This window comes from Pongo pygmaeus, chromosome 23 (genome assembly GCF_028885625.2).
Source record: "Pongo pygmaeus isolate AG05252 chromosome 23, NHGRI_mPonPyg2-v2.0_pri, whole genome shotgun sequence".
NCBI lineage: Eukaryota > Metazoa > Chordata > Mammalia > Primates > Hominidae > Pongo > Pongo pygmaeus.
This window is the reverse complement of record NC_085931.1, coordinates 29347205-29368348: the sequence shown is the minus strand read 5'-3', so window position 1 is coordinate 29368348 and position 21144 is coordinate 29347205. Positions and strand designations below refer to the sequence as shown.

The 21144-nt window shown below is 58.5% G+C and overlaps 2 protein-coding genes across 4 annotated transcripts in view; one reads left to right on the top strand and one right to left on the bottom strand.

The window, feature by feature from the left end:
- RSPH14 (radial spoke head 14 homolog) overlaps positions 1–21144 on the bottom strand; it is an 83758-nt gene that overhangs the window by 26799 nt on the left and 35815 nt on the right. The window lies entirely within an intron of this gene.
- GNAZ (G protein subunit alpha z) overlaps positions 1–21144 on the top strand; it is a 53588-nt gene that overhangs the window by 15854 nt on the left and 16590 nt on the right. For all 3 annotated transcript variants that reach the window (XM_054469047.2, XM_063662779.1, XM_063662780.1), the window contains exon 2: positions 7829–9000. In XM_054469047.2, the coding sequence (XP_054325022.1) occupies positions 8278–9000 (723 nt within the window). In that variant the 5' untranslated portion in view covers positions 7829–8277. The remainder of the gene's footprint in view (positions 1–7828; positions 9001–21144) is intronic.

Below are 21144 nucleotides of genomic sequence, written 5' to 3'. Positions count from 1 at the left end.
ACCCCACCCCTTGATGTCCTCAGCGATTCCTCACTGCTGCCATTCTACATTTTTCTCTGTGTCCTCTTCTCCATGGTGCTGAGCTTTATTTGAAATGGCCTGGATGCCTTATGTGCTCACCATCTACCCAGCGAGAATACAAGCTCCTTGACACACAGACTCAGCTTGTTCCCCACCATGTCCCCCTGTCCCCAAGCAGGGCCACACACAGTGGGGCTCGATTCTGGGAGAGCAAAGTATTGATCAGAGCAGGTTGAGTGACTGATCAGTTGCCCATACAGATCTGAGGGTGGAAGGCCTCAGGCCTGGGCGCACGTGCTGGGTGATTTAGGAGCAACTGGAGAAGCAGTGGAGGGTGCTCTGCTGAGCAGACAAATGGAACTGAGCCAGGGAGAGGGTGACCCACTTTGCTGAGATAAGAGATGGGCTCCGGCCTGAGGACAAGGGGTGCAGTGTTTACACCACAGCCCAACAGCCCCCATCCCTTCAACACCAGTACCAGTGCCTCCGCCCTGGTTGTCCCAGCTTGTCCCAGCAGAGAGGGCCTCTGGCCCCAGTTCCCCATGTACCCCACTTGTGTCCCCAGGAGGCAGAGGCAGTGGGGACAGAGCAGGGGGCTGCAACACCACCAAACCCTAGGAGGTGTCCTAAGGCCACAGCTGTGAGTGGCACTAACCCTTCCCCGGAGGAAGGTAATCCTTCTTGTTTCTCTCTCAATCCTTCTCCTTCAAGGAGAAAATCCCAGTTTGGTGCCAATGTGGCTCTCACACCCTCCAGCAGGCGCTAATCCCCGCTGTTTAAGCAACAGCCAGTGGCCTTGCCTGGCCCCTCGGCAGTGTCCCGCCCCTGGCTAGTGGCAGAAGTGGTTCCTCTACACTGTTTTGTTTTTGGATTACTTCTGTCTACGGCGGGTGACCCTGGCTTTCCACTGAAAGTAGGACTATGAAGTTGTTATGAAGTACATTTTTTAAGTAAAAAAGGCAGTCAATTTAAAGAAAAATGCTGAGTAAAAACAGCAAGTGATACCCAGGTGTGGCCAGGTTAGGAAGGCTGCAGTCCCGTGGGGCCCAGTCGAGGGCTTGGTGGGAGCTGAGGCTTGCGGACTCCCAGCCAGGCCACCCCAGGAAATCACCTCCATCTTTGCGCTTTGGTTACTACAGCCGTAAAGCCGAGGCCACCTCCCAGGCCTGCTTTTAACATGAGATGACATGTGTGTGAGCAAAGCACTCGGCCCAGCAGTGGCAGCAGACAGGAGTGGCATGGAGGTGCAGCTGTCCCCTGCGTGTCTCCAGCCACGGGCCTCTGGACCTAGGTTCCCTGGGCACCTTCCTCTCCTTCCAGTGGCCTTAGCCACCCAAGGAGGCACACTATAGATGAGGAAAGCACAGCAGAGCCACAGCTAGGACCCAGAGTCCCCTCCCCGACCCCACCATGCCCAGCTTCCCTGAGACAGACCCTCCCCAGGGCCCAGCCCACAGTTGCCCCTGACCTCCCATGAAGATGTGTGGAAATGGCTCCATGAAGAGCCTGTGGGGACACTGGACCGTGACCAGACCACTGGAGAGAGGGGAAAAGCAGTCATGGGGCTGCAGCGTATGTGGAGCCCACTTCCCACTGGGTGGGGCCAGCATGACAGGATGGAAGGCAGTGGGACAGAAGAACTGGGCAACACAAAGGACACCTGGCTCCTCAGCAACCACAGAGAGCTGCCACCGAGGAGGCCCCTACAGGTGCAGGGCAGGCCCTGGGAAACTCATGATTGGACGCATGGCTGGGGCAGGACAGGGAGTGTGCAGCTTGTCAGCCGGAAGCAAACGCGGCTCCGATAAGTCGGGCGTAAAAGGGCAGTGGAAAGTGCTTCCTCATTCGGCGAGGAGGAAACCTGGTAATCCGCAATGGCCACAGGCACGGGCTTTTCCAGACCTTCGGTTTCTAAAATAGTATCATGGTGGGAGCTGATGTGGGGACGGCGGCTCCAGAGTTAGGGGCAGCACCCACTCTTTAAGAGATGATAGAATGAGCGCGGTGGCTCACACCTATAACCCCAGCACTTTGGGAGGCTGAGGCAGGAGGATTGCTTCAGCCCAGGAGTTCAAGACCAGTCTGAGCAACATAGTGAGACCCCCCATTTCTACAAAAAATAAAAAGATTAGCTGGGCATGATGGCGCGTGCCTGCAGTGCCGGCTACTCAAGGCTGAGGTGGGAGGATGGCTTGAGCCTGGGGGGTTGAGGCTGCAGTGAACTGTGATGGTGCACTGCAGCTGGGTGACAAGTGAGACTGTGAAGATAAAAATGCCTCAGTTGAGCTTGTAACTGCCCAAGGGGTTCACCTTGCCCGCTGCCTAGACAGAGCCGATTCTTCAAGACGAGAATTGCAGTAGAGAAAGAGTAATTCATGAAGAGCCGGCTGTGCAGGAGACCAGAGTGTTATTATTACTCAAATCAGTCTCCTGGAGCATTCAGGAAGCAAAGTTTTTAAGGATAACTTGGTGGATGGGGGGGTAGCCAGTGAGCCAGGAGTGCCGATTGGTCAGGGATGAAATCAAAGGGAGTTGAAGCTTTCTTCTTGGGCTGAGTCAGTTCCTGGGTGGGGGCCACAAGATCAGATGAGCCAGTTAATCGATCTGGATGGTGCCAGCTGATCCATCAAGTGCAGGGTCTGCAAAATTTCTCAAGCACTGATCTTAAGAGCAGTTTAGGGAGGGTCAGAATCTTTAGCCTTCAGCTGCATGACTCCTAAACCATAATTTCTAATCTTGTGGCTAATGTGAGTCCTACGAAGGCAGTCTGGTGCCCAGGCAAGAAGGAGGTCTGCTTTGGGAAAGGGCTGTTACCGTCTTTGTTTAAACTATAAACTAAGTTTCTCCCCAAGTTAGTTCAGCCTACACCCAGGAATGAACAAGGACAACTTGGAGGTTAGAAGCAAGATGGTCAGTGAAATCTCTTTCACTGTCTCAGTCATAATTTTGCAAAGGCGGTTTCAAGCTTGGCCCTTAGGTTCCCATACTCATGCAGCAAGTTGAGTGATCTGAGTTATATGAACCACCTACATGCCCAAAATGTGGGTTCAGGGTACCCCAGTGCATTTCCTCCTGCTGGTCCCTGCATGCTCTGAGCTGTGGGCTGGCTTGGGGTTGGAGCCTTACCCACTCTGCCCCACATCCTTGTGTGAGGAAGGGCCTGTGGTCACAGGCATCAGTGAGCCTGGAGATCTGTCACTGCGCGGGCCTCCTCCCTCCCTCCCCCAGGTCACCACAGACCAGCTGCTGGGTGCCAAGGTGGAGCTGGCAGGTACAGGACCTGCAGCTGTCTGGATAGAAGGCATCTCAGCAAACAGGTCAGGGTGGGGGTGGGGCAGTGCTGAGTCATAGCCCTGCTTGGGGCATGCCGGGCAGCTCAGCCTCCACAGGGGACTCCAGGACAGGGTAAGTGGCAGGTAGGTGCAGGCAGCCCTGGGGTCAGCTCCGGTGGGGTGGAAAGGACTTGTTGGTCTGAAGTGGGTTCCATGACTCCTGCTGCCACCCCACGCCTGGGACAGTGGACACCACTGGTCCCCACATTGAGGCTAGAGAGTCCTGAAGGTTCAGGGTGTGTGGTATCTGGGGAGGGCTGGGAGCCCATGGGGCATTAGGGGTGTGGCCTTGCTCTCCCGTGCTGGCCCTGTGGCCTGGGCTGCCTGCCAACTCTTGGGGTCCTAGCTTCTGTTACCAGCAGAGGTGGCCATCTGAGTGGCCTCTATTGGGCCTCAGGCATGACTGCCTGTGCCTCTCCCCCAGTCACAGTCTGGGTACAGTTCCATTTCCTCAACAAGCCTAAACTACTTCCCTGGGGGCACGGTCTGTGTGTTGAACCATCACTTCGTCTTGGCTCACCCTTTCGGTCGCCCAAGCTCAGCGTGGGGCAGGCTTTCCTGGGAGGTGAGGAGGGAGGAAGGCAGGTAGCTAGGGACCTGGAGAGTGAGGGGCTGGACTACCATCTCTGAGGAAGTCGGGCACAGTGATGAGGGAGCTAGTCTATAAGCTGATAAGTCTTCCCACCCCTGGCTTAGCCAGCTTGGGCAGTGAGACCTTCGGTGACCTTGGCTGTGGGCTGTCTTCTTCTGCCTCAGCGGAGGGCACTGACTCTGTGCTGTGCTGGCTGTTGTGGAGGAGGCCTTGAGTGAGGCTTTGGGGAGAGGCTGGAGGTTACGGGCAGGGCAGGGTGGCTCCCATGGCCTGGTGTGGCCGTGGCGAGCTCAGGCTATGGTGGGTGTGGCATGGGTATTATGTTGCCCAAGCTCTATGCCTAGCAGCAGGCTGAGCCTCCAGGGATTGTGCCTGGGGAGGGAAGTGTTCCTAGAGTGGAGGGCATCCAGGATGCAAAGGTCCCGAGAGAGGTGGCAGCACTTTCCCTCCATGGCCATGTCCCCATCCTGGCTCAGGGCTGTCACTCAACATCTGTTACAGGAACAGACTTGAGAGGGCCACGTCTGGAAGGAGGGTCATGAGGGCAGGCCGGGCCTGCTGGGCGGTGGGTGAGAAGGGAGGGTCTTGAGGGGGAAGTCCATGTGTGGGCTGAAGGATCAGTCCTGAAACCACAGGAAGCAAGCAGCTCTCAGCAGAGGGCTCCTGAGTGGGCTTAGGGCTTGGGGATCGTGCCTTAGGAATCTTTGGATAGGTGAGTCAAGGACCAGGATGGAGCTCCTTAAGAGCCTACAGCCAAGAGGAGCTAGTTTCCTGAGGCTGCTGGGGAGGAGGCAGGCAGGTGCAGACTGTGACCTGAGCACAGCCTACTAGGGCTTCTTGGCCTCTGGCTGCCTGCGTGTTGAACCTGGTGCCTGGCCTTGTGTCGCACTAAGTCCTAAGTGACCTCCTGGTGAATTTGCCACACTCTTCGTGCTGCAAACACTACACATCTGCTGGGGGCGGGGGCCGGGGACTGGATACTAGCTGGTGTTCACTGATACAGCCCACTCATCTGTACTGAGCCCTGGCCATAAGCACAGCAGGGTCCTATACCACAGGGATAGCTGACAGTCCCCCTTTCCCATTACCTGCCACTTTCTCCTAATGTGTCCCCTCTCCAAGAGCAGCCCCTGCTTCAGCCTACTGGCTGGACCCTGGAGTTCCCTGATCGTCTCCCTGTTCCCACCCTGCCGCCACTCCATCACCAGGCACTGTGCACCGTACAGCTCACACATCTTGCCCTTTTCTCCCACATTGCCCTGTCGTTGCCGGTGCACACTGATCAAAGACTGCACGGGCAGCCCTTAGCTCCAGGCTTCCAGACAACAGCAGTTCAGGGCCCAGGCTGCCAGCCCAGTGTCCCCAACCTGCTCTCCTGATTCCCCAGCCTTGGAGCCAGGGAGCACATACATCCCAAAGCACAAATCACACATCCTTGGACAGAGCAGCTTCTCTGCCCACCACTGGGGACAGAAGGGGCACCTGGCTGTACCTCAGATTTTCAAACGCTGAATTGAGAAGAACAGTCATCACAACAGAGGACACCTCCCACTGGGTTGGACACTGCCTTCTGAAAGGAGCATGTTGGCTTCCTGCTGGAATGATGGTGCTGGTAGGGAGAGCCCTGGGTCCCCAGGCATTGGGCTGAGGGCTTTGGACACCTTTCGACACCTAAGGGGCTGTCAGGTCGTCAGCAGGGACAAGGGAGCAGCCACAGGGTCCCCATCCTCCATGCGCTGATGGTTCGTGTGCATATTACACATATTATGTACATGTCATTTTTAAGCAGATGTTCTGCCCACTGTGTGCTGGAGTGGGAGGGTCATCTCGAGGCTTCCATTCTCAGATGTAATTTTCAGCCTCACTGGGATTGGGCTGAGTGACTGTTTAATCACTGCCCTCTTGGCAGAGATGTTTCTAGGGCGTTCCCTGGTGCACCTCTCATCGGTGGCTGCCTGGTGAAGCGGGAAAGTTCCTCAGCCTCTCCAGTGATTCCTTCCCTCCCTCTCTCCTTCCACCAACCAGTGCTTACTGAACACCCACTGTGCACCGGGCACTGCTCTGTTCCCAGTGGGGAACGAGGCCAGGACGGGCCCTCCTCACCCGCACTCTGGCTGGGGGTAGGGGCGACAGCAGCACACAAGGTCATGTAGGTCACACATTAGCTGAGGGCTGCTATGGAGGAGGAGGAACGGGGGCAAGGTGACGCTCACAGTGACAAGCACAGCAGGGCAGTGACTGCTACTGGCTGTCTCTCTCTGAGGACCAGGCTTGTGCTGGACGCTTTACTCTTCACAGATACCTGTGGCCAGTGAGGGACAGGCTCTGAGATGGGAGTAACTCGCCAGAGGCCACACAATCTGGAAGAGGCAAGCAAGGCATGAAGGATGAGACCACCCTGAGAGTGGTGGGGGTAACATCAGGGTTTGACCAAGGGAAAGAGGCGGCATTAGAGCCTCTGGCTGTCAGAGGCTGGCGGGGCTAGGGAGCAGCTGTGAGAGGCTACCACCACTGCCAGGAGAGACCAGAACCTCTGCCCAGGGAGAGGACAGCCCACCAGGGGCCTGCTTCAGAGCAGGATCGCCAGGACTAGTGGTCAAGGTCTGTGAGGGGCAAGGGACAGTGAGGGGCACGGATGGCTGCTGAGAGGATGAAGTGCCATTTGCCGAGGGTTTAGCAGGTTGAGTTTCAGATGCTGGTCACACCCAGGAGTTGGGGGTGGGGCCTTGGCTGTTGGAGTCTGTCTGCCTCGGGCCTTCCCACCCCAGGGCCTGTCACGGAGTTGATGGGTGGTATTAGAGGGGAGAATGCTGCCTGTGGCAGGATGGGGAGGCTGCATGGGTCTCCAGACAGGGACAGAGGTCAGGGAAGGAGCAAGAGGGGTGCGTGCGAGCTGGGTGGGGCCTGGTGCCACCCTGGGCTCACAGCCAGGGGCAGAAGCCCGAGCTTTGAGCTGCCCCTCGTGTGGGGAGGCCTGGCCCAAGCACCCGGCAAAGTCACAGGGGCATCCTAGGGTGTGCCCCTCCCTGCTGGCAGGAAAGGTGGATGGGGAGGCCCTGACTTGCGGGGTTGGTGAAAGATTCTGCCTGAGGCCTCTAGGCCACCCTGCCTTGTCCTGGCCTCGGTGATTACTACTACCCTTGGGAGCCACTGTGACATCTGGTCTCCCAGGTGGATTTCCCCGCAGCACCACGTGCAGCTCCCAGCTCCTTGGTCTCAGCCTCCTTCTGCAGGAGTGAGGCTGCCCCTGCCCATTGTGCTTAGGCACCTCATGGTGCTCCCACAGCCTGAAGCCTCCACCTTTCTCTGGTCCCTGCCTATCTGCTGGCTCCTGGGCTGCCCCTCAGAGTGCCCTCAAGGGAAGGCAGAGGCCAGTTCTCCCTCCTGGTGCTTTTCCTCCCTGTGATCAGCAATGACCCAGCTCCTGCGGGGGTAATGAGAGTCAGGGAGGCGCTCAGTTATCCCAGGGCTGGGCTGAGGCCTGGCCACCCGTGTAAAACAGGGCAAGGCTGAGCTCTGTCAGTGCTCTCTGGGAGAAGGGCCCCAGGGGGCATCACAGCAGGGTGACCTTATTGAATCCTAACTGGATGCAGTAGAAGTGAGTCCAGCATGGGGGCTGGGTGGGCAGAGACCTCGCACACACCCTCCTCTCCCTCATGCACCTGGCTTCAGGTAGACTGTCCAGGCAGCAGCAGACATATGTGTTACACCATGGTGTGGACCCTGCAGCGCCCCATGGAGGAGAGGAGGTTAGATAGATTGTTGCCGGCTCGTTTTCCGAGGCCAGTCTCTGCTGCTCTGCTTTCAGAAGAGCTCCCTTTCACTGTCCAGCCTGAGGTGGGGCCGCGGGGAGGAGGCTCACACTCTTCTCTGTGTTTGGCAGGTGAAGGGCTGGATGCACAGTGGGAGCCGGAGGCGGGGGGCTGCAGGGAGCACACCAGCGACCGGCCCTCCAACCCTCCAGCCACTCAGCAACATCGCCACAGCAACCAGCAACCAGAGGGCAGCAGCCGAGGCAGACACAAGCGGACGGCTTCCCACCGTCGCCGAGGACAGGGAATGACTACGGCAAATCAGGCCACTTTGCCAACTAGGGAGCTGGAGTGTCACTAGTGGGGAGGGGCGGCCGCCTCCCGCTGCACGGAGCGCCATGCCAGCTGGAGAAGAGGCGCTGGGGCAGGGGCTACAGTGTGGCTTGGCCTCACCCCCTTGCTGGCACTGAGTGCCTCCAGGGCAGCTGGGCTCTTGTCTGCCTGGTCTCAGCGTCCCCTGTGGCAAGAGGGAGAGGTGCCCCATCCCGTGCTCCTTGTCTGGTCCCTTTGCTGCCAGACCATGGGATGTCGGCAAAGCTCAGAGGAAAAAGAAGCAGCCCGGCGGTCCCGGAGAATTGACCGCCACCTGCGCTCAGAGAGCCAGCGGCAGCGCCGCGAGATCAAGCTGCTCTTGCTGGGCACCAGCAACTCAGGCAAGAGCACCATCGTCAAACAGATGAAGATCATCCACAGCGGCGGCTTCAACCTGGAGGCCTGCAAGGAGTACAAGCCCCTCATCATCTACAACGCCATCGACTCGCTGACCCGCATCATCCGGGCCCTGGCTGCCCTCAGGATCGACTTCCACAACCCTGACCGCGCCTACGACGCTGTGCAGCTCTTCGCACTGACGGGCCCCGCTGAGAGCAAGGGCGAGATCACACCCGAGCTGCTGGGTGTCATGCGACGGCTCTGGGCCGACCCAGGGGCACAGGCCTGCTTCAGCCGCTCCAGCGAGTACCACCTGGAGGACAACGCAGCCTACTACCTGAACGACCTGGAGCGCATCGCCGCAGCTGACTATATCCCCACTGTCGAGGACATCCTGCGCTCCCGGGACATGACCACGGGCATTGTGGAGAACAAGTTCACCTTCAAGGAGCTCACCTTCAAGATGGTGGATGTGGGGGGGCAGAGGTCAGAGCGCAAAAAGTGGATCCACTGCTTCGAGGGCGTCACGGCCATCATCTTCTGTGTGGAGCTCAGCGGCTACGACCTGAAACTCTACGAGGATAACCAGACAGTAAGTGGGGCCAGGGGTTTTCCTCTGCTTGTTCCTGCTGTCATGGGTTCCTGGAAGCAAGAGGACTCGCGAGGTCCAGGACAGTCTGCAGCCAGAAAGGGAACCAGGCGCAGGCCTGGCCCTGCTGCACGATAACTGAGGCAGCTCCAGCAAGGTGGGGGCAGAGGGAACAGGGTGTGGAGTGCAGGTGTCATGTCCCATGCCTGAAGTACTCAGGGTGTGGAGGCCACAGGGCAAGAGAGTGTGAGGCTCCGCCGGGCATCCATGGTCAATCCATGTGATAGTTTGGCAAATCCATGAAGCTCCTGCCAGCACCAGTCTCCTACCAGCATGTAGGTCCAGGAGCAGCAGCCACCCCTGCAACCCCATCTTGAGTCTGCGAATCTGGCAGAGATGGGGTTAAGAGCTGTTTAGAAGGGATAATCCCAGGTCCTGGTGGAAAGGGGATGACGTAAAAGCAAGTGTTGGGATTCTTCCACAGTGGCATGGGCACAGCCCGAGGGAGACCTGGACCCAGTGCGAAGCAGTGGGGGCTTGAGAGTGGAGTTGCTGGAGAGGGTGGGGAGCTGGGCGAAGCAGCAGGGCAGTGTGCTCAGGCCCAGCCAAGACAGAAGGTCTAGCACACAAAGGGGGCCGCAGCCAGGAGTGGCAGCAGTGGAGGCCGTGGCAGACAAGGGAGGGGCTGTCTTGCCCAGCAGGATTCCCTGAGCACAGATTTCAAGTCTGCCCTTAAGAGGGAGGCCTTTGACCCTGGGGATGGGGGAGTGGGGGCAAACAAGGAGTCACGAAGTTATGGGTACTCTGGGGCTAGGGGAAGGTGATGCTGGGAGACAAGGGCCCAGCCTCCCCACTTGGGAGCACTGGCCTCCGAGGTCACTCCTTGCTTCACCCAGTCCTAAGGCAAGCTTTATTCTTTGGGTTCAGCCGAGAGCAACAATGGTTCTAGCTTTGGACCTGTGCCCCAGCCAGGGAACCTGGACAGCTCCAGGCAGTGGCCATGGTGCTAGGAGCCTGAGTGTTCTGAGAGAGAGGATCTTTGGCTTTCATCAAGCAGCTGGGGAGGCGGGCTTGCCTCCCTCCCCTCCTCGCATCAGGGGTCACCCTGGAACTGTGCCTAGGTGCTGATGGTGTGCCTGGGGGAAATGAGTGATGGACGGGCAGGCAGGTGTGTATGCAGGCGGCTGTGTCCACCCTGTTCCCAGTGTGCATCTGTGTGCTCTCTAGGGTTCTGGCCCCTTACCCTGTGGTTGCCACGAGTTCAGCCCCGTGTGTGGTTCTGGGCAGAGGGGACATCCCAGCAGATGAGTGAGGTTGGGCTCCCTTGATGAGGCATGGCCGTGGGCAGAGGGCTTGGGGCTGAGAAGCTGCAAGGCAAAGTGAGGTGCTCAGGCCAGACCCCTGGGACAGTGCCATGGTGGGTCTGCCAGTCACACGGGCTTGCACCACTGGCCTCATTCATCAACTCAGTGGCAGGCATGGCAAATTCCCCAGGCGCCAGGCCTGGCTTCCAGTTGCATCCTTTGACAGGCCGTGCCCACAGGTGTGCTGGACACAGGAGGCAGGATACCTGGGCCTTGAGTTAGTCCAGTTTTTCATGGAGGGCTTTGGCTGTCACCTTTGCTTTCTGAACTTGTCAGTGAGGAGATGACCCAGGTGTCTTCACAGATGGGCCCAAGGCTAGGCCTTTGCCTGCCTGCAGCCCTCTCGGCTCTGCCTGGCCTGTGCCTGCCACCTTGCTGCCTCTCTCTCCTCTCCTTCTGCTCCAGCCGTGGTCAGCTTGTTTTGCTCCAGCAGTACTGCTCTGTCCAGCCTTAAGTTTGTCACGATCCTGATCCCTGCCTCTCGTCCCCCTGCCCTTATCCTCCAGGTCTCATCCCAAGTGGCGCCTCCTGGGAGGGAGGCCTTTTCTGACCTAGCCCGGCACCTCCTCACTCCTGCATCTAGTGATGTGTGAGTGAGCTCCTCGGGGCAGGCCCTAGATGGGCTGGGTGGCTCCTGTGGGGCCTCACGTCTCTAGCCTGCTCTCTCCCAGGCCTGTCCCTGGGGAGAGCCATGGTGGGCAGCCATGGGCAGGGACAGCAGCCACTGGCCTGGCCTCAGGGATCCCGGGGAGGTTCCAGGCATTAGGGCACTTTCTAAAGGGAGGGGCTGGCAGCCAGGCTGGCACACCCACCACCATCACCCTGGTTTCTGCAGGCCTGGGGAAGTGGTTGTTCACCAGAAAAGGAAATTCTTGATGAGAAACCCAAGCGAGGCTGGAAATTCACTGGATTCCAAATGATTCTGACCTTTCATGCTCTACCAGTAATATCTGGAGATGGAAAACAAACAGGCTGCGGAGGAAAGACAATCCCCTTCCGTGATTCCTCCCGCAGGCTGGGCTGGCCCCGGAGGTGAGCTGGCCCCCAGAGTGGTGCCGGCAGTGAGGACAGCCCGCCTCCAGCCGGGCCATGGCCAGGGCCAGTGCTGGCACGGGCTGCACAGGGCTGCCATTCTCTGCCGTCTCCTTTTGGAATGTGCTGAACTGTCCTCCCTGGGCCCTGTCAAAGGCAAGGCAGCCAAGAACAGGCCAAGCTCGTTTTCACAAAAGCCGAATGAACCCTGGGGCCCTGTGCCAGGGCTCTGGACACGGCTCCTCCATAGCTCTCCTTCCATGCTCAGCTTCCAAGGCCTCATCTTCCCTGATGCTGGCAGTGCCTCCCCACCCCCACGCCTGGCTAAGGAGCCACAGCCCCCCGGCCCACCCGCTGGCTTCTGCGTCAGCACGTTGCCAAGGAGAACGTCAGTGTCTCTGGGCTCCCGGGTGTGAGGGCTGCAGTGAGTGCAGGGCAGCACCTCAGAGCAGGGAAGGCAGATTTCGGGGTGTCTGTGGAGCATGGCAGCGAGCCATATGGGGAGCCACGCCCCTCTATGGCCACGGTTTCCACCCTCGTCCGAAGGAATTGGCAGACCCTTGCCCTGACTAGGGCCGAGTCCTGCAGGTGTGGCAGGCACCCCGGTGCCCCCAAGCCCAACACCCAGCTGGGGCTTCCTCAGGCAGCACGGGAGGCCTGAACACAGCCCAGCAACACAAGGGGGTTTTTCTGGCGCACCTGTTCCCTGAATGATCCTGTGGGGCAGCAACGCCTGTTATTTTTGTCACAGATCGAGGCACTGAGGCTCAGGCACACAGCCGGCGCTGGCGGGCCCCCAGCCCTCAAGTCCACAAGGACAGCTCCTGAGAGGCCATGTGTTACAGGACCCACCATGGGCCTCCCACTTAGCCAGAGCCATGGCAGAGGCTCTGCCCCTCCTCTTTAGTACATTCACACAAGGGTCAGTCAGCAAAGACAGTCACTCTGCTGCCCTAGGAGGGAAAGGCAAAGTGGAGAAGCTGGCACCTACCAGCCCACGCTGAGGGACAGACATAGGTGGCTGTGACCGGCAGAGCCTGGGTCTTCACTCGGCCCCACTGGAGGCACCTGAGGGGGTAGGTGGGCACTTGTTGCCCAGCCTCTACCCTTGTGGATCAGCTAATGGACTCTGCCGGCCACCTAATGGTGTGGGATCCTTCAGAAGGCAAGATTAAAAGGTCTAGTTGTAAAGCATCAAATGTTCTCATGTGGAAACCCACAGAGAGCTCACTGCCCATTTCCCAACAGAGCTGTCAGCATTCCCAGCCCTGCGGCGGGTCTGCCGTGCACCTGTGATGGACCTGCTGTGCAGGCGCAAGGCTCAGGCTGGGGCCAGGTATGAGGGTGAGCACAACTCTCCCAGCAGCACAGGGAACTGGGGGACAAGGAGGAGGCAGTCACACCAGCCCAGCCACAGCTTCATTTCCACAAAGCCTCGTGCTACCAGGGACACCTGCCCTGTCTTTCTAGAGCTGGCAGGCAGCAGTTCCCAGTGGTGTCCCCATTGTGCTTTCATCTAGGACCCACAGTAGTCACTTGGGCCCCACAGGCAGGCTGGGTCACAGCAAGGTTCACCGTGGGAGGCCTGGTGTCTCTGCCACTTATCTGAGAGACAGCTGGTCAACATGTTATCAGTGAGGGTATCCAGGGGACGGGGGACATGAGAACATGCCTTTTGTGGGGCAAGTTCTGCAGGTGGCAAGTGCTTGAGCAGCCAGTCTCTAGGCAGGAGGCCTCTGCCCAGCCCTGGATAGTGGTCCCTTGTCCTGGGGCCATTGGCTTCCTGGGGAACCCCTCCCCACTCCAGGGCAGATCAGCAGCCCCAGCACACCACGAGGGCAGGTCCACACCCACCCGGCACAGCCTGTGCTCTGAGCAGAGGGCCTGGCACACAGTGGGTGCTCTGCAGACTTTGTGGAGCAGGCGGGAGGTGGTAGGCTTGAGAAGAGCTGGAGCTCCAGGGCTCTGGCTTCTGGGTGCAGAGCAGCTGGGACACTCAGCCCTTCCCAAGGAGACCCTATGGGTGCTGGTCCATAACAGGAGTGTGTGCAGTACCCTGAGGAGGGGCTTCCCAAGGCCGTCCTGTGAACACAGCATGTTCCTGCCACCCTAGCGCTGTGGTTTATCATTTAGCCCAAAAAGGGTGCTTGTTTTAGTGCTTTAAAAATGGAGTTTAAACATTTGTGCCATAAAATGGCATGTTGTGGGTGAAACAAGGTATTTCCAGTAAGACAGGCTTACACCTATTGATGACAGAGCTGGTTATATTTGCCCAAGGAGGGAATTACAAATGGGCAATAGCCAGACACAGATGATACCCTCTCCCCAGCATACCAGGGCTTAGATTGAGAAGGGACCTTACATATCCTTTAGTGTTCTTAACCAGCCGGCTTTGCAGATGAGGAAACTGAGCCTCAGAGAGGTTCCTTCACATACCCCAGGGCTGAGACTCTGGCTCTCAGGGAGGGTTCTGGCACTGGCCCCTGGGAATTCCAGTGGCCCTCCTCTTCACCCTACTGGTCCCACATCCGGTGGGTGCTGGGGTTCTCCAGCAAGGGCCTTGGGGATATAGACTGGGTTCCACCCTGGGAGCTGCTGTGTAGCCAGCCTCCCCTCAGGAGAGTGGAGGACAGTGACACCTGGGCTTGGGAGAGGTGAGTGGCTGTCAAGGTTGACACTCCCCTCATCCCCTTGTCTCCTGGTCTAGTCAGTGGCAGGACCACAGGGAGCCCTAGCAGAACATGGCCTCACTCTGCCTCTTGTTCCTGACCTGGTCAAGGGCATAGCTCCAAGCCAGAAGGCCTGCCGCCCTTTTCCCAAAACACACAGGTCTCCCAAGCAGCTCCTTCTGATTTTGCAATGTGCCAGGGCCACATGCAATTTGTCTGCAGCATCCTCAAGTTATCATGACCCTGGAACAGCAGAGCCTCCTGACCAGATCCAGAGGCAGGGCCAGGCTGGCACACTGGGCTCCCAAGGACTGGATGGCCCCCATGGCAGTGCAGCTTGAGAGGCTCCACAGGGGTGGGAGACACAGAGGACCAAGCCCACAGCAGCACCCTGATGGCACCTCGCATGGCAGGCATGGAATTGGGAGCAGGGCTCAGCTGGCCACACGATATCCCCAGCCTGCATCCCTCTCTAAGCTTGGCCTGGCTTCCTCTCTATGGCCTGTTATCCTTCCCGAGCACTGCAGCGATGGGGCCAGCCTCAAGAGGGCTGGGCACACACCTATAGCTGGGCCACCCGTGGCCTAGAGGCCCCACCAGCACTTGTGAACAGCCCCTGCCATCCCTTCAGCACCGGCTCCCCGCATCCAAGTTCCCTTGCCTCATTACCCAGCACTCAGCCTTAACTGGGGCTGTGGCCATCTCAGTGGGCCTTCAGCCGCTCTGAGCCTGTGGCCAGTGCTTAGTGAATGATGGGTATCTGCTCGCCTAGGGTCCCAGGCTTTATGCGTGACCCCATGGGGTGCTGGCTCAAGCCCAAGATGGGAGGGGGATGAGCAGGGAGGGGTGGAGAAGGCAGCATGTCCTGGCACCTATTTGAGGCCCTTGCTAGCACTTCAGTCCTTGGGTTAGCTCCTTCCCTCCTCTGCTCTCAGGAAGGATGCAGCCGCAAGGCCCCTGTCAAAAGCAGCTTCTCCTTCCCTGTCACACTGGGAGCTTCCAAGGGTGGGGCCATTTCTTAGCCCGCCTTGTGCAGTGGCTCCTTGCCCTGGGTAGGTCCTTGGTCAGAGGTCAGCCGCAAGGCAGGAGGCAGCAGGGCCCTGGGCTCAAGCCCTGCTGCTTGGGCTGCCCCCACACCTGCTCTGCCTGCAGGGCCTTTTCCTTTGGCCCCCAACTCCTCATCATCGTGAACCTGGGGGCTCTGTCGTTCAGTGCATCAGCCACCCCTCCATGATGGTCACCTCCTGCTGTGTCACTAGAGGCCATTCCCAGGGCACAAGCTGTCACTGAACACAGCAGGGCAGCAGCCAGGACGCCAACCCCATCACTCTTGTCTCTTCCACCATGATGACGTTGCCAGATGCCTTGGCAGAACCTCCATGGGGATGCCCATGGTGTTCCTCAGATCTCTCAGACAAGTGCTCCTGCCACAACAGGAGGTCAGCCAGCGTGGGCTCTGCTGGGGCCTCCTTTATGGGAAGGTAGGGGTCAGTCTCTTGCCCTAGTGCTGGTAAGCCTTGAGGGAGGAGGGAGGAGAGAGCAAGCGAGCTCTCTTCAGCACCATGCCAGGCAGGGCTGCTCCCTGCAGAGGAGAGTGCTGAGACCCAGGGCTAGTGGTGGCAGAGCCTCTGTCTGTGCATGCCAGGGCAGTGAGGGGCTAGAGCTGGCTCATACTGGCTCACAAGAGCGAATTTTTCAATTTTCAAGACGTTTGTGAGCTGTTTGACATTAGATTTGTGGCTTCAAATCAGCCAGGTGGGGGTAATCACACCCCAGGAATTGGCAAATGCTACAAAACAGTTTTACTCCTCCCCAGCCCCCGCCTCCATGCCAGTTGTTAGACCTTTACCAGTGCACCACAGCCAGTGACTCCCAAGCGTGGCGGGGAGAGTCTGCCAGCCAGGCTCAGTCACTGGTGTATGGCAGGATTGATCCGCTGCTGCCATCTTACTGAAGAACCCGACAGTGTCCTTGCCTGTCGGTCCCCCACTGTGCTTCCCCAGTGACTCCTAGCTCTGACCCTGTGGCCGCATGGGTTGCATCTGTTTGTGTTTACCCCACTGGAGAAAGGGAATTAGCCAGAGCGGCTCTTCACTTGCCTGCCTCCCTCCCACTCTTCCTCGGCAGATTTAAGAGAATCCTACTCCACAGAGAGCAACCTTGCATTGGCTAACATGAGACCACAAGCTGGGGGCCATCTGATGTTCTCCATCTGAGAACAAGCCCTGTGGCATCCTTGCAGGAAGCAGTCCTTGTTCACCCAGTATGTGTGGGCCCTGGGCCTGACAAACTCACAGTCTAGGGACAGAGGCGGTCCTATCCCTTCCTCCCTCAGGTCAGCTGGGGATGGCATCAAGCAGGCCCTGGAGGACCCGTGTAGCCAGGGCTGGCCTCAGGCTGGCTTCCCCAGTGCCTGTAAACACTGGCCACATGCTCTCTGTGACTGGCCCTGAGCCTGCCCTAGGAAACAGTTTTCTAGGTGCAGAGAAGCCAGGAGCAGGGGCCTCCTCTGTCCCAAAGACCAACATTTGCAGGAGAGAAGGGGGCCTAGACATTGGCAGCAGGCCTGCACAGATTGGGATGAATGTGGGGGTGGTGATCTGATCTGGACCTTGCAGAATCCAGTCAAGGCTATGGGGGAGCAGTGGGGACAGTCAACAAAGGCAGGACTGAGGGGGCTGTCGGGGGGCCATGGAGAGCACAGAGCTATGCACAGTGCCCTGCAGTGGGGTGACGGAGGACCAGGCGGTGTAAGGTCTAAGCAGGCAGGGCAAGGTCCCAGGCACAGTGTCCAGTCCCCAGTGTGGCCTGGGGTGGGTGTTGCTGCCTGAGCACCCTGTGATGACGGAGCCAGGGTTCAGCCCCAGGACTGTGTCCCTCCCAGTTTATACACCTCCTGCTCTGCCTCGTGATCAGGCTGGATGCTCACAATGATACCCTGTCTGAACTGTTCCAAGAGCTTCAGGGCAGAGCTGCTTCCCACCCCACATCCCCTCAACCTGCATCCGCTAGGCTTGCCCAGGCCAGTGGGTAATTAATTTCCTGAGCGCATTAGCTCTGCTCGATACACACACAGGAGAACAGCTCTGGGTTTTAAGACACAGATTACTATTGTTTTAAGGGATTTGTATAATCCAGTAACTGAAAAACAATTTTCCGCTATCTAGAACAGACTCCAAGGTGGAGGCTAAGAGTGCTGGGGGCCTTGCTGACTTGGGGACCCCTAGTAACCAGTGTAGATGGGGGGATCTGCCACTCAGGGGAGTCCTGTGACTGGCCGTGAACAACACAAGCAGTGAGGACAGGACGCAGCAGCAAGGCTCTGTGCTGACGGGATGCATAGCCCTCTTCACCCAAGGCACCACTGGCTCAGTCTAGTTTCTGGAGGGATTGGAATCACAGTCAGCTAGGGGGCATGGCCCTGGGCATCTCAGGGGGGACACCCAGTGTTGGCCAGGGCAGAGTGAAAGGTGCTTCTTCTCCCTGCATGTGGTTCCCGTCTGGATAGTGGACAAGCTTAGGCCAGCCCAGGAGCCTGGCTGCAGCTCACCCTAATCCCTGCTTCATCACACCTCATGGTGGACATGTCCTCAGCTCAGGTACTTTCTCTAATTTCATTAATAATGAAACCAGAGTCAACTGGGGGCCCTGGGCCTTGTGTCCTAAGGTTCCCAGCCCAGGCCGGCCAGGGCCACAGCCCCACACACCTTTTCCTGGCCTGTGGTGACCACGGGAGAAGCACAGCAGCATCCTGACCAAGGGGCCCAGAGCCTCGAAGGCAGCTTGGCCCAGCTGGAGGAGTGACTATGGACAAGTCCCTGCCCCACAGGGCCACCCAGCTCAAGCAGTAACAACCCAAATATGTTTTTTTAAAGGATGAATATTTTTGAAAACCATCTTTTTGGCCACAGGCAGAGGTTCACCACTGGGATCTCGCCACACTACCCCCAGTTTCTCATGTCCTTCCCAGGAAAGAGCCTGAGCCTGCTGCAGAGGGGTTCACAAGCCCTTGAGTCTACAGGTGTGGGTCCGAGGCTGCAGTGCCAGCAGCTAGGAGTGCAGAGTGCACCCACCTTGCTGAACAAAGCAAAGGCAAACCAGGCAAGGGTGTCGGCCTTGGGTTCCTGGGGATCCTCTGGAGCTGAAACTAGGAGGGGTTTCTCACACTGCTTTCTTCATGTGGTGATGGCATGCAAGCTCCTGGCCAGGCCTGTGTCTGTGTTGACAGCTTCCAATCTACAACACACCTGTGTCATGCTGTTTGTTAATTTCCCTTCAGCGACTGACACTGGCTGGTGGGGAGCAGGGGTGCGGGTTACTTAAAAGCAACAAGATTTAACACAAAAACAAATAGGAGACAGTTCTCAGCTGAAACAGAAGTGGACTGGGGCTTTGGAAGAGGCCAGTCCTCCCAGTTGGGCAGGAGAGCATATGGGGTCAAGGGGAGAGCAGGTGGGACCCAGGTGCTGAGGGTGCCCATGGCCTCTCTTTCTGGGTCTGGGTGTGAAACCAGGGAGCAGGACACAGGAGCTCCAGGCCCTTTCAGAGCAAATGCTTCCAAGATCTTGGAATTTTCTGTCCTAGGACTGGGAGTCTTTGAGCATTGTTAAGGCACCGCCTCCAGTCACGTGACGCCTGCCATATATCACACTTACTCTGGGGCTCTGCCTTCCCAGCAACTTTGACCAGCACCTGTGGGAATACAGAGGGTCCCATTTGGACCTAAGACCCTGCAAGTCAGTGATGGTTGAGATCTGGTGAGAGCAAAAAAGCAAAACAGAGTGACATGAGGGTGAGGGGGGTGGTGCTTGGGCCTGTGCTGGAGAACAGCAGCCACCCACCTGCAGGGCTGGACAGGGGTGCCAACATCCTGGAGGCTGCACACAGACTTCTGGGAGAGCTCTGCCCAGTGGGTGAAGCCCAGCTGAGGCATGAGAAAGTGCTCTGTGTACAGCACTGTCTCCATCTCACACTGGGCCCTGGCACTGTGGGTGGGGCCCTGGCCTGGCTGTGGCCCAGGGTAGTCATGTGGACCCGTGTCCATCTGGACTGCCCAGGTGGAGACTGGCCCAGCAGCACAGCTCCTGAGCTCCCGCCCCTCCCCTGGCTAGTGAGGAGGTAGGGCAGTTCTGGAAGTACTCTGAAGGCTCAGGCTGTAGGATAACGTGTGCTGGCTGACAACAGAATAGTGGAAATGGAAGGCCCAGAGATGTGAGTGGTTGGCAGAGCCTGGCACAGGGCGTGCTGGTGCACTGCATGCACAACCTCTAAGCCTCCCAGCCCAAAGGGGCTCCCCACCACACAGATGAGGAAACTCGGGTTTCAGGAAAAGTTGTCCCTGTGGCAAAGTGGGGGGCCTTCTGACCTGGACGTCCCGCCGCTGCCCAGGGGAATGGGCAGGGCTGGGAAGCAGCCACCCTTGCCATTACTACGGGTCACCCCACCCCCTCCACACTGCACACATAGGGAAACCAGGGAGGGCAGACAGGACTGCCCAGGCAAGGTGGCAAAGCCGAACTGCCGCGGGAGGCAGGGAGCAGCACGCTCAGCTGTTTCTGGCAGGTTCAGAGCAAGGGCTTTTCAGGCCATTAGGGCCTGTGCTAGGGCTTTAGCGGCAGCCTGTTATCTTGTTTAAACAGCCCTCGCTATTTGAAGTGCCAGGCTTAGCTGGTGCTGTTACTATGAGCGCTACAACTGTCACCAGGCGTAGTTGCAGGGAGGAGGGGGCCACCGGCAAGCAGAGGCTCTGACTTCTGGACTCGGCCGGAACACACCCCTGCCCTGGCCGCCATCCCAGAGGAGCCCCATCTGTCGCGGGCCTGGGACCTACAGGCCTGAGTACTCTGTAAAATGGGCCCCTCCCAAGCTGCCCATGCCCTCCTGAGCTGCCTGCATGGGCAGCTGAGCAGCCCTGTGCAGGTGGGCAGGAGCGGTGGCCTTTCTTATCCCCAGGGAAAAGTCGAGGGTCTCATGAAAACCCAGGGCCTGAGAGTGTCTGAGGGCAGCAGTTGCGGCCACCCCAGGTTGTCAATCCTCCTGTGCCACTCGAGAGTCTCTACTTCAGCCAGCCAAGTCCTGTGAACTGGCGGCCTCTGTCTGCAGGTGGCAGCAGCTGGGGTGTAGGGAGCAGAAGCTGGGGCAGGAGCAGGGGTCCCAAGCACAGTGTTCCAGCAAGAAGTACCGGAACCCACCGAGGGAGCACAACAGTGGAGTCGGGTCCTGGGGCCTCTGCACACAGAACCCCAGGGGGCTGGCCACACGGTGTGAAAATAAAACCCACATTTTCATTCGCCAGAATACAGGATCAGATAGTTCCTGATTGTTTTAAAGCCGGAAGAGCACCTACTTATCAAATGCCTCTTCAGTCTGTTCTGCCAGATTGACCCATTGACCGACAAAGCCACAGTGAGGAAGGACACAGGCCAGCTGTCACTGGAGGGCCAGCCCAGGGCAAGGCCTGCTGCGGGGGAGGAAGGCCCAGCCCGAGTCCCTTCAGAGCCTCCTATAGGTGCCCATCACCCACCCCAGCCACACCCTAGGCATCCACAGAAGCGGCGGGTCTGGGTGTGAGGCCTGTGCCCCCTGCCCTGATCCAGCCCATCTGTGGGCCAGGAGCAGGTGCATCTGTGCAGAAGGGTGGGGCCAGGGGCACACGGGTGGGGAGCAGCCAGGCAATCCCAACCCCTGCCCCTGTACACAGCTGCCACACCAAACACCTGCAGCATGTGCCATCTGGCCCTGCCTGCCATCCACCCCATGCTGGGCAGAGCTGGGGAGAGTGGTCCCCAAGCAGACAGCACTGCTCATAGGCAGACCATGGGCAATAAGAACAGGGGCCAATGGTGCTAAAAGCTGTGCAGCAAATTAAAAGGGTTGGGGCTGTGGCTAGGGCTTACTTCAAGTGAAGGAGTCTGGTAGCTGCCCAGCTACACAAACCCAAAAGAGCAGCCCGTGCAGGGTAGCACAGCAAAGCCCTCGAGGTGACAGAGATGGAAGCAGGAGTCAGGAGATGAGCCGGGAGGGGCCTGGATTACACAGCCTGCCATGGTAGGCACTGGAGGGTTTGTACAGGGGGCAGCCCC